The sequence below is a fragment of the Zonotrichia leucophrys genome, chromosome 2 (assembly GCF_028769735.1).
Source record: "Zonotrichia leucophrys gambelii isolate GWCS_2022_RI chromosome 2, RI_Zleu_2.0, whole genome shotgun sequence".
In the NCBI taxonomy this organism is placed as follows: Eukaryota; Metazoa; Chordata; class Aves; order Passeriformes; family Passerellidae; genus Zonotrichia; species Zonotrichia leucophrys.
Window position 1 is genome coordinate 119,844,353 of NC_088171.1, and position 13,085 is coordinate 119,857,437.

At 40.2% G+C, this 13,085-nt stretch overlaps 1 protein-coding gene across 8 annotated transcripts in view; it reads left to right on the forward strand.

Moving 5' to 3' along the window:
* Positions 1–13,085, forward strand: part of SULF1 (sulfatase 1) — a 184,772-nt gene that overhangs the window by 119,863 nt on the left and 51,824 nt on the right. For 3 of the 8 annotated variants that reach the window (XM_064706210.1, XM_064706213.1, XM_064706209.1), the window contains 3 exons: positions 834–995; positions 1,313–1,547; positions 6,980–7,219. In XM_064706210.1, the coding sequence (XP_064562280.1) occupies positions 1,376–1,547; positions 6,980–7,219 (412 nt within the window). In that variant the 5' untranslated portion in view covers positions 834–995; positions 1,313–1,375. Of the gene's footprint in view, positions 1–435; positions 453–833; positions 1,005–1,312; positions 1,548–6,979; positions 7,220–13,085 lie in introns of those variants that run through there. The other 5 variants (XM_064706206.1, XM_064706211.1, XM_064706208.1 and 2 more) reach the window with 4 other exon arrangements.

Below are 13,085 nucleotides of genomic sequence, written 5' to 3' on the forward strand. Positions count from 1 at the left end.
ATAAAACCAGGAGAAATGTATGTGGCAGGTCAATACCCCGGAGGGAACAGGCATGACTCCATGGTTTCTTTCCCACCCCCTTCCTTTTTGCCCCCAGATATTCCCTCCCTTCCCTTGTGTTACAGACGGGTTTTGCAGAGCTTCAGTCAGTAATGCCAAAAATGTCAAAGTGTAAGTGGCTACCCCTTCCTCTCCAGACCAATCAGTCATTTTCAGTCACTGGTTTAAATGTGCTGCAGCAAAGCCAAGCCTGTGTGCTTGCAGCAGGTCTTACAAAAGCAAGGCTGTTTGACTGACAGGCACGGAGAGGGGGCTCTGATAAGGCACTGAGACAAGTCTGGAAGCGCAGGATCAAGGACGAGGCTGTGGCAGAGCTACTGTGCATTATGGATGAGGCGCTCAGCTCTGGCGCTGATTGATGGAGGGACGGTTGTGCTCTTTCACAATGCTGGGTAAGATCATATGGACCGTCATTTAATATGAGCCTTCTTGGCAGTGGGAAGATGACTTTTCACACAGTGATCCCATGCAGATTGCAAATGACAGCCATGCTCTCCCCTCTGCTTTTTAAGGGTTTAGTCTCTCATGCAGGTGGGTTAACCTAAAACAGCATCAGTGCTTGCCAGGTGTGACATGCTGGAATTAATGCTTTTCTCAGAATCTCACCACAAATTTGACCATAAATATTGGAATAGCACCTGTGTCTGATGATGTGAGATACATGTCCTTTATCCCTAGCAGCCAAGGTGCCATCCACCCCCTGCATAGGTATGATATTAAATTAAGCAGGGGAGTCATGGAGAATGCAATTTTTTTCTATTCTATTCTTTCAGGACAGAGAAAGAAGCTGTAAGAAACAGTTCTGGAGACTTTGAAGCACAGCCACAGTACTGAGGTCTCTGACTGACAAGCCTTCTGCTTTCTTCTTCTCCCAGGGCTCCTCCTACAGATGTTCTGAACACGTCTGCATCCCAGCAATTTTTTACTGCGCCCAGGTACTGAATGTAAGGAACCAAGCTGCATAAAAAGAAGCGTGGGGTGTAGGAGAAGGAGCACTGTGGGGAATTTACCAGAAGTCATGTCTATACAAAATGCAGGCATGACTTCAAGCAAAAATTATTTGAGAGAGCATAGTTACAGAATGACCGAGTTTATTCTTAGAAAATGACAGAATAAAGCTCTCATTCAACAATATGTCTTATAATCATGTTAAATGGTATGTGTCAAGCTTGACTTCCCTAAGTGCCATCCTTTCAATGTATGACTGGAAGTTTATTTATTGCTTGAACAGAATCTCTCTTCCTCCCTACAGGTCTTGAAAACTAGAGTTCAGGAACTTCTGGATCAGTCTTTTCATTGAAATACTGGAACTACTATGAAGCCTTCTTGGTTTGCACTCTTGTTGGCAGTGCTCAGTACTGAAATGCTAACAAGTCACTGTTCCACCATCAAGTCCCCGAGGTTCAGAGGACGTGTCCAGCAGGAGCGAAAGAATATCAGACCAAATATCATCCTTGTACTCACAGATGATCAAGATGTGGAGCTTGGTGAGAAATTATTGTTGTTTGCTACTACATTTTGGCCTGTGTCTTTCAGTAGTTTATGCTAAGCAGAAAGAAATATAAATTCAGGGATGTTGATGGTCCTGGAATAGTATCAGAATGTGGTGCAATTTTAGAAAATGAGTTAACATTATTATTTAATGGCATTCATCACATTTAGTTATAGACTTTAGGAAATATAAGCTTATCAAAATCCACCATTGTAAGTTTTAATCAAGACAACATTATTTAGTAATGCATGCAAGGACATATGTGTAAAAAACTTGCACCAAAAGCCTTTTTTCACTCTATGACTTTTTGTAGCATTCAGAAATCGGAGCCTTATGAGGCCAGCATTTCCCTAAGCACTGTATAGGTGTCTGTATCTCCACATATTTGTCACAGGGATGTATGTCATCTGACATACTTATCCACAAAGACAAACTGGTCTAGTTTCAGGATTTAGTAATCTTAATATTTGTATGAATAACTGAAGTGTTTAAAATCCATCTGCTTTAAGTACTATGCTGTATGTATAAAAACATGGTAGTTTTGCTTTCATAAGTATACTAAATATCTGAACACATACCAGTCAGTGATTTTCACATATTTTTCTTAGGGTGGAAAAAGTTAAAACGCTTAGATGATGTTCCAGGAGGCCTTTGAATGTTTTCCATTAAGTAAGTTAGAAAGATATTAATGGTAGTTATGCATATAACTGATTTTTTGGTTCACTGCCCAAAATGAAAAATCAAGGAGAGAAAGAGGATCATTTTAGGTTACCCCCAAGCAAATATTTTGGGTTGGGAGATCAAAAAGGTGAAAAAATGGCAAATTAAGTTGAAATGAAATCTTGCATTCTTTGCCTTTTTTTTTTTTTTATGAGAGACATATTTTTAATAGAAGTATAGTGAATTTCTAGACAAAATGCCATAAGACATTGAAAAATAAAAACTGCTTCATTCCAGAAAACTTCATTTGTTCTAAAATCACATACTTTCAGACAGAAGATTGTAGGCAAAATATGGTCTGTATCTAAAAGCAGTTCTTTGGTTGCTAGCATTTTTGTATTTGCCATGATACAATAATAATTTCATAGTCCTTCAGGGTTCTGAGAAGATAATTAATAAACTATATTTCATGACTGAGGGTTGCTGCTTTTATGCAGCAGAGCTGCAGACACAGGCCTTTATATCTGAGCGATTCTTTTATTTTTTTTATTATTTATTTTCACTCTTTAAAACCTCTGCTCTGTTTAGGCATGCTGCATATTGAATAGCTGTTCCCAGTTCTATTTTTGGTCTAAAAGACAGCTCTTTCAATGGGAGTGCATTTCATCTTGGTGGAGTCGTTCTGAAAAATTTTGTTAAAAGGGTCAAATCAAGTTTTCCTTTTTGTGGTCTCTCTCCAGAGATCCAAAGATCCTACTCTCTCCAGGGCACTCAGGGCACTGGGGAAGGTAGGTCAGCAGACACAGATCTCTGAACACAGCGTTACCAACTTGCTGTCCTCAGTCTTGTGAGAAGGTGTGCGAGTGGTGAAAAAGCAGGAAGGATGTGGCGAGTCACTTTGTTCGTCCTGCGGAGCTCTTCTCTTTGAAAGCTGCTCTGAATGCTCACAGGGCACTCTGGCTCCTATTAGCAGGCAGCTGAGCAATAGCCTGGGTGTGTGTGCATTCCCACTGCCTTGAATGAACACACAGGTTTCCCCTTTTCATAGATCATTTCACAGGAAACAGCATTCAGCCCCAAGATTTACTGTACTGCATTATTCGCACTTCTGCTAATAAATCATTCTGCTTATTTGAAAAATAAAGCCAAACTGTTTTCCATGTGTGAATTTTCCTCTTGCTCTTCATTGATTCCTGAGAAAAGTCTTAAATTTCTCAAAGGTCAGTGGCAAGTAACACTTTCTGCCACAAACAGAATAAAACTTAGGCATTGGTATCCAAAAATCACAAGACTGAAAGTCACTGAATATGGATTATTTGCAATTGTATTCCCAGCACTAACATTTCTGAAAGCTATTCTAAATGAATGCTTTAACATAAAAGCATATAAGGTGCATTATAGACTTCAATAGGGAAGGATTTGTCTCCAGAGCTTGTATAATCATTGAACCACAATATTCATCTGACTGAGTGCAACTGATATATAGAGGAGTCATCCAGAATAAAATTTGCAAGAGGCAGGGAGGTTGCATTTAGTTAGTGTTCAAGGCATAAAGGTATGCACATCTTCCTATTGCTCTGCACCATCCCCCTGAGTTTTGCGTTTTGAGAGCAAAGAAATTCAGCAGAGTTGCTGTCTCATTCACTTTATTAGATAAACCCAACAAATTGCCCCACAACTTCAGCCACTTCCTATCTATGCAAGGAGAAAGGATATTCTAGATCAGCTGGTGGATTGCACCTTTAGCTGTGTGAAGCAGCCTGGCCCACAGCTCTTGAAGAATCTCAGCAAATACTTGGGCTCAGAAGGTATTTTACTGCTTAAATTGTGCCACTATGCACTGTCTTTACCCTACCAAGATCCTGAGGGTAGAGAACTCACTCTCCAATGAAGGGGCATCTTGCTCAAGGCAAAGCTCCCAGAGCCCAGAACTTCTTCCCTCCTGCAGACAGCATGCTGTGGCTCTTCAGGGCAGTGGCCCAGCTGCCACTGGGGTCAGGCCCATATCCTCTTTAGTCCAACATTCTGCTTGCCTTTTGGTCTCTTGCCCTGTCCTCCCAATTCTCTGTTATGTGCACACATCAGTACCTCCAAATATGACACCCCAATCACTCTTATAGTCCTCACTGTAAAAAATATCTTGCATAATGTCAGAAAGGAGTAAAAACTAATCAGTATCTTGGTATTACAGTGGTTTTGACCCTTTTTTACAGCCTAATGCACCACCCAGTGAAATCTATAGAAACCAGCTACTGAATAGAGCACTGGCTAAAGAGATCACAGCATCATCTAAATACATCACATCAGGCATAATTTGCCTGGTGTGCTTTCCATCTTCCCTAGAACTAGAGCACTAAAAAGCATAAGCCAAAAAAATGGGGATGTGTGCTGAGATCTGAAAAAGTCCATTACATTCCTGGGGCCTTGCATACAACCCCTATAAAGACAGGGTAGCTCCTAGGTGTCCCTTTGTAGAGATGTCCACCTGTGATGAAAATCCATAACAACTTTAAAGACCTGATACCTTGGTTGCCAAACATATTTCTTGAGGGATGAGAGTAGACTGAGAAGTGACACTGAACTTCTTGTCTGACAAAACTCACTAACTTTTGTGTCCAAAGTGGCCATTCCCAGTTATCTGGCTGCCCTCAGGTGCTCCCCAACCAGTCATGTAGAGCGTGAGTGTCCTGCTGACAGACAGTGTGCCCTGAAGACTGTGGGCCAGATGGTGAAAAACACAAGCTGTGAGGAGAGCCACAGACAGCAAAGGATTATAACTTATATCAGCAAGTTTTATCTCCTGCTTGTGTTTTGTTTTCCAAATGAGGAAGTCTCACCTGCTTTGAAGTGCCTGTTCCAGAATTTCCAGAGGGGTTTAATCTATTATCAGTGTCAGTAAGTGCATACCTGGAGGGAAAACTTAGTCATAAACAGCAGGTTTGCAAGAGCAGAGGGCTGACCAGCTGGAGGAATGAGGAAGCACTCTAACAGCTACTCATTTATAATACATGGAGGCAGGAAAGTGCAGATCAGCTCTGCTGCAGTTACTGTGCATTAGGGTACCTGAATAGCCCACTTTTATCCAAGCACCTCCATGCATTTTACAACTGAGTTCTCAGGAAAAAAACTGTGATTTTTCAAAAGTGGAAGAGCTCTGGTGAAAACAGAACAAAACAAAACAAAAACTAAAAAGTCAGCCTGAGGTCCAAGATAAAAGCATGTAGAATGAGGATGATCTCTCATTTGTCTTTTACTTAACAACTCGGTGAAATGCTCCTACTCATGTAAATGGAGACCTTTTGTGTTCAGGGACCTCTCAGTTACTCTTCTTCTTTTCTATATCCCTAAGCACATGGTGTTCAGGAATGCACAAATGCAGATATTCTGCATTTAGAAAATAAGGGCTATGAAAGACAAAGAGTCCAATGGTGACTTTCCTACACAGTATTAAATGTATCATTAAGGACAGAGACCCTGGCATTTTAAAAGAAATGCTGAAGACCCTACTCTCCTTCCATATTTTAAACAATTTTTTTACACAAAAGTCTTCATATTCAGCACTGACTCATTGGCCTAAAACCAAAACACAGCATGCTTAACTTTAACTAGTAAGATAATTTTTAAGATTTTATTGCTAACATCTAAAGTTGAGTCTCCTTGGGAGTTTCATGGTTTTACAGGCAGGTTTGCAATTGCTTTAGAACATTTTTAATTTGACTTTTAAGCAACATAAAACCATCAAGAAAAATTATTGTTGTATCAGAGGAACCAACAGATTCAAATGTAAAGGACAGTCAGCTGTGCAAAAAACCAAAGAAAAAAAAAGGAAAATAAAATTCCATAAATCTTTTTTTACCACCAACATTGTGCAAGTACTGCAATTCACAGACTTGTTTCTTAGGCACATACTGACATATCCACAGTTCACCTCCAACCTTCAATCTCTGCTCTGTTGGATAACATAAAGAACAAACTTTGACAGCTGTCAGCAAATACTGACAGACTCTATCCAGGGCTGCTCAGCCTTTCTGCAATCAGAAATCTGTAAGCCCTGCTTGTCTCACCTTGCAGTTCATGAAGATGCTTTGAAGGATGAAAAAAATGTCTTTGTTCTTTAAACAGTATCAATGCAATTTCTTGAGAAAGGCACTGCATTTTTGCGTACATTTTTACATGATAGATTATTTTGAGCACAGTGCTTTAGTGTCAGAATCAGACATGCTGATCTTGTGTCCACAGAAACTTTCCTTTAGAAAAATTTCTACTGAATTCTCTCCTTCCTTCTTCTGTCTCTCACTCCTTCCTTTACTCCCTTCCTCTCTCTATTTCTCTCTTTCATCTGTCATCTGATAAAATGGAAAGAGTATGAACATTTTCATTGGTGATCTCAGTATTTTATGTATTTTACTAGCATATTGACTAATAATTCAGTCTGTATAGCATATTGCTCTTCTACAGCTGCATTTGGAAAACTATTGACCTCTAAATTTGATACAGCTTTACTATTTCTAGATTAGTCCATATTTTAACTTTGTTTTGAAGTCTTGGGAAAAAAATAATTCAATCTTTCTGGAATCCTTATAAGTATTTTTGTTGGTATAGTAAAAATGTGGTGTTTTCTCCTAAAATTAACAAAGCTGCAGAGTGAAACACACTATGTTCAGAGGCAAGGTAATCACCGACACTTTATTTTTAACAGCATAATAACAGCCAATATATTCAAACTGTCTTTTACAGCACAGTGGTGATCAGTACCTCTTATTACAGGGTCCTTGCAAGTGATGAATAAAACCAGGAGGATTATGGAGAATGGAGGGGCCTCTTTCATCAATGCCTTTGTGACTACCCCCATGTGCTGCCCATCTCGCTCTTCCATGCTGACTGGGAAGTATGTGCACAACCACAACATCTACACCAACAATGAAAACTGCTCTTCCCCCTCATGGCAGGCTACTCACGAGCCTCGCACCTTCGCTGTGTACCTCAATAACACTGGGTACAGAACAGGTAAGAGACAAAGCAAATTCTTCCTTTAAAGTGAAGATGGCATATTCAGCAATTGCTTTTAGGTCACTGCCTGAAATGATTGGCTGTTCTTGGCTGTGGTGGAGTTAATTTTCTGCCTAGTAGATGCTGTAGTGCTTTGTCTTGGATTTAGCGTGAGAATAATCCTCATAACACAAGAAAGTTTTTAGTTGCTGCTAAGTAGCGCTTATACTAAGTCAAAATTTTTTAGTCTCTCATGTCCTGACACCAAGAAAGCTGGAAGGGCACAAGAATTTGGGAGGGGACACAGCTGATCTAAACCAGCCAGTGGGATATTCCATACCACAGGGCATCAGCCTCAGTACACAAACTGGGGAAAAATTGGCTAGAGGATGCTGCTTAGAAACTGGTTGGATATTGGTAAATGAGGAATGAACAATTCTATTGTGTATTACTTGGGGGTTTGGGAGTTTTTTGTGGGGTTTATTTCTGTCTCTTAGTTTTTTGTTTCCTATTATTATTATTATTATTATTATTATTATTATTATTATTACATTTAATTTAAATTCCTAAACTGTTCTTTTCTCAAGCTGTGGATTTTACCTTATTTCCTTTTCTCCTCCTCATCCCTGTGTGGGGAGTGAGAGAGCCACTGAGTGGTACTTAGATGCTGACTGGGGTTAAACCACAAGAGGAGCAACTGTTGTCCCAACCTGGCTGTGCAGGACAGAGTTTGAAGATTATGGAGAGGGAGGGTAGTACTGCCTGCGGTTCCACATCTGCAGTAGCAGCCAGGTGAAGAAACCCACTGGTAGTGAAGCAGCATATTTTCACATTTGGAAGTCCCAGGTGGGAAATAAGCTGTTGGGCAGTTACACCTACAGTGAAAGAGGTGCATTTTAGTGGCATTGTGGGTCTGAACTGGCAGTTCCAGGCGTGATTATGGTCAGTATTATGTCCTGCTTGTGGACAGCTGCTAGCAGTTATGGAAGAAGATGTCAGGGCCAGGCTGGGAACTGGTGCCAAGGACCTCACAGAAGTGGAGGGACTGTCATGGGAGCAAAACAAGGTGAATAGTATAATTTAACCTTTGCCGTGGGGTGATATTTCATTTGCATTTTCTGAAAAGGAGTAGAAACTTATCTTTAAAGGATTGTTCTACTGTACACCAATAAGATTTGATAGTTTTCTTGTAAATTCCTGGTGGTTTTCCGTAGTCAGGAGATCCCTTTCCTGTCTACAAAGAGCTCTTCTTATTCCTCTCGTCTGTGCTTCAGCTTGATGTAAAACTCAATTCATTTCTGCATCACCTATCCCCAAAGATTGAAGCTGTAGACACGTCAGGCTCCAGCCTGGCTTCCCCTCCTCAAGGTTACAGAATTGTGCGGGGTTGTCAGAGTGCAATTTGTCCAGAAGTGTCGTTCAGCTACAAAGAGTCCCCTTTAGAGAGCAAGGAGGCACAGATCTCCTGCCAGCTGCCTTCCTTACAATGAAACTGGCAGCAGAGAAACTTGTTTCTATCAGCAGCTTAGGCACGAGAAGGGATTGCTTTCAAAATACAGAGCTGGCAAATGTCTCCATGCTGTCTGCTAGTCCTAAATCTCTTAAAGCTGCTACATCCAATGCCGCAAGTTTATCTGCCTCTGTGCTATCTTTTGTTCACCACACAGACAGTTCACTCTTTTTAATTCTGTCTCTGCATCTCTAGCTCTGGAGAACTTCTGCTTCCTGGATTGAAAACAAAACCAGACACACCTTTAACTTTTTTGGGCTTGGTGTTGGCTCTGACATATGAGCAGAATAGTACTTCAGTCTCTATTAAGCTGGTCTCAGTGAAGTTGCCATCTGAGTACAGCATGCTAAGCCTGAGTGGGGGTCAGCATCAAGGCTTTGGAGGAGAAAAGGAAGGAAGAGTGAATTGGCTATCACTATTAGAAAAGGTGCTGAATTGACCTAAAATATAAGCTTTATCTCATGACTTACATCTCAGAAATCTTTTCTGCTTGATATATGGCTGCTTCATGTGGAACCTGGCTTTAGTGTTCTTAAAAAAATGAGTATCAGTTTGTCATCTACGCTTTGCACATCTAAATGCTTCATAGATAAACAGGACAGCTCTGTCACTAGCCCTTTCTGCCCCTCTGAGGGTAAACACAGCTTTGAGCATATCTCCTGCACTGCCTTGTGTTAGGAAGGCATGTGGAGATGCTTACTAAATGCAGACTTGACCCTACTACATAGAAAGGAAAAAGGGGTCAAAAGGAGAGGAACAGGAAAAAAGTACTTTTTCAAAGGCAGGCAAACAGAACATCAGTCCTAAAACTGTCAGGATAGGTGAGTTTTAACAAAGGGCAGAAAAGAGTAGAAAAGAGAAACAAATGGAAATATCTGCATGAATCTTCAATTCTGAAGGAGGTACATTGTTCAATCCTACAATAGTATGGCTGCAAAGATTTATCTTTTTACTCCTTGTAAGATGAGCCTACCTTCTAATTAAGGCACTATTATTTTTTGAGGTGGTAGCTTAATTAACAGCAGATCTCATAATACATTTCTCAAGGATAGTGTTGCCTTATTAAAAAGTCACCAAAAGTCTGCTAGCCGAGTAATAATCTACACTTCACAGCTAGAAAGTTGAGTAAAATTATAATGACTCAAAAATACCTGGGAGTCAAGAATAATTGGGAGTGAAAATGAGGAAACTGTGGAGAGAGGTTGCAGATGTTATAGATACTTACCCTGTGCATTTCTACGTGTTTTGACAGTAAATCAATAACCTCTTCAATAGGAAACTGAGACATACAAAGAGAAGTGAATGACTGAGGCCAGTCACAGTTTGGTGACAGTCCTGATAAGGCACCTGGCCAGAGAGCTCCAGGCTGGATGAGACACTGTACAATACTTCCAACCTGGTACTCTGTAATAATGATAATTTTGGTTTTTTTTGCGTAGGATCAAATTGATACATAGCAATGACAATACAGAGATGGGAGAGCATTTCTATAATGTCCTCACTTCTGTTTGCTCCAAACAGTTTTCCATATCTATAAAACATCCATTGTCTAAACCTGCAGCAGCCCTTTCTGAGCCCCCTCTATTGCAATTGATCACATGTGGGCAGGCTGTTATGAGGGGAGTTCTGCTGAAGCCACGAGGACTCCACACAAGCACAGCAGGCCCTTTAAAGCGAGGTCTGAAACGTGCTCTAATAAACTGCAGTTATAATTAGAGCCCACTGGGGAAACCTGGCAGAGGACAGAATGGTTTTTTCTTTCCTTTTTCTGTTTTATTCTTCTGCTCTCATGTGACCTAAGGGCAACGTTGCATTTCATGGAAATGTCCCTTTTTGAAGATTGTATGTCAGTGCTAAATCATAGGCAGACGCTGTGCTGGACACTAGCAAGGCAGGCAGCACTCAGAAACAATACTGGGCAGTAGCAGGGCAGACAATATTCAGAAATAACACTGCCGAACCAAAACCACTTTTGCTTCTAATTATAATTTTACAAAACTATTAAGGATGTTTCAGTGTTTACAATTTCCCTTATTCACAAGCTGTATGTTAATGCAGCAGTGAACCAACTGCACAGCTTCTGGATTGTCCACAAAACTGCTAATATTAAATTTGAATTTGTAGGACATAGCAGGGAAGGCACGCAGTAAAGAGGTAGAAAGAGAAAACAAAGCAGCTCTGGAGAGTTTCAGTGATGACATTTGTTTTAATTACATAGGATCCCGGAAGTCACACTAGAGAGGAGAAAGGGTCCCTCACTTTCAATTTTTTTAGAAATTGTGAGAAATGTTTGAGAAGTTTTCTTTCATCTCATAATTTTTAACATCAGTATATATTCCTTCAGCTATTTAGATTTAGAAGTTTAATTCATAAATTTATTAACTGCAGGAGTTGGAGATTTTGCTTTGTGCTTTCCAAAGTATTGGCTGGTCATTTGCTGTTCTTTCAGTCTCATAATTTCTTTAGCTTCTACTGCTCTGTCCCAGTCCTACGGCACGTATTCTTGCCTCTCAGATGTGCCCTTTGCTGTAGCTGGTTCCCTTTGCCATCCACCTACACAAACACAAAGGAAAACCCCAGAAGTGCAACCATGGCTTCATTAGTAGGAAAGGGGGATTGTGCTACATCTTAATAATTGAGCAGCAGCCAAGCATAATCTTGGTATTTCAGAAGACAAACCATCACATGAGAACAACCAACATTCAGAAGATATAAATAAATTGAAGATTTTCTTTTTAAGTAGTGGGTCATACTTTGCATACTGCAGGATTTTACATTTTTACCAGATGAAGTTTCATCCCTTTGCAAACATGAAAAGAAGTACAAGTTTAAAATTCTTACCCTGTCTTAACACACCTACACACTCTAAACCCTCTCTGCTTAATGTTACTTTGTAGAATTAGTACTCTCTAATCCTCTCTCCTCTTAGCCCTTCACAGCCAGTGTAACTGGGCAGGAGGGAGCAGGACTCTGCCTTGTCTCAGCAACTGCTGACAGTCTCACAGCACCATGCCAAACACAGCACCAGGCTCTCCCTTCATGGAATCCCCCCTGAAAGAAGAGGGACCACCAAATTAGGCAATTATTTGCTTGCACTTTCTGGAATTGTCTTTGGGAAGATGTATTTCCCAGGATTTTATCTCTTTCTCAGATGTATCTACTGGTTAGAATAACATTCAAGATTCATGCATGGGACTGCTCTGATGTCATTTGTGGGACAAAATTGGTAACATGCAAAGTTAAGCAGCTCAAATGCTCATTCCTAAATTGCTTCATTTGTAAAACTCCAAACTCAAGAAGTGACACCAAGATGCTCCTGTCTGGCATGTTTTGACATTAGTCACAGACTTGTGTGCAGTGATGAGCAGAAGTGGTCACTTGGTTGACAACTGGCTAATGTGTTCAACAGCACATGTCAGTGTGCCCATTGACATCTGTCACTTATGGGTACATTTCTTAGTGTAATGAACAAAGAACTAATAAAGCACTGAGGTGACAGGAAGCTGAAAGCTAAGGAGCATTTAAACTGTGCACCATTCCCTTCTGACACACTGGGACATGTTAATCTTTCATAAAGAGAGCAAAAGCTATGCCTCCTGAAGGTGTGGGCAGACAATGAGTTTCCTCTGGAGGCAAAGCCAGTGTGTTTCCTGTTCACAGCCTTGCAGTACAAATCACTGCCAGCACTTGCTATTTTTAATCTGCATCATTTCACTGGCCTAATTTGTGTCCTGCCTCATGCACCCTTTCAGAGCAGAGAGGGTGGCACAATATGATACAGGGCTGGGAATGAGTGAGCAGAGAATAAGTCTTGGTTTTCAGATTATTTCTAAAGTGAAAATAAGGAGAGAGAGAACTCTGAGTTTTCAGGGTCTTTCTTAATTGGTATGAAATATTCTGGGAAACATCAAACATAATTTAATCTGTAAATATTTTAAATAATTTAAAATATGTTGACATTTTCAAAATAATTTGCACTTTCTGTCTGTGAAAAAATGTATAAATGAAAGTGAAATATGCTGAACATATGCACAAAGTCTACAGAAAGTGAAATGTAGAAGAGGAAAAAGGCCAAAAGAATAATATGCAGGATTTTCTAGTTCTATGGTATCATGTGAAATGAAACTTTTTTGGTTTCTGTCCAGGACCTCATCAAAAACCACAGTATATCTGCCTACTTATGCTAAAGCAGAATTCTGTGCTATTAAATATCATGCAGAAAACCATACACTAAAGGACTTTTAACAAGTTTATGTAGTGAAGTGCGTAATTTAGGAAAAGCTGGGTAGAACATTTCTATGCAACCATTTCATCTCTTGTTCACATGGCCAAATTATAGTCCTTGACTACATATGGAGGGTGAAATTTCCTCCA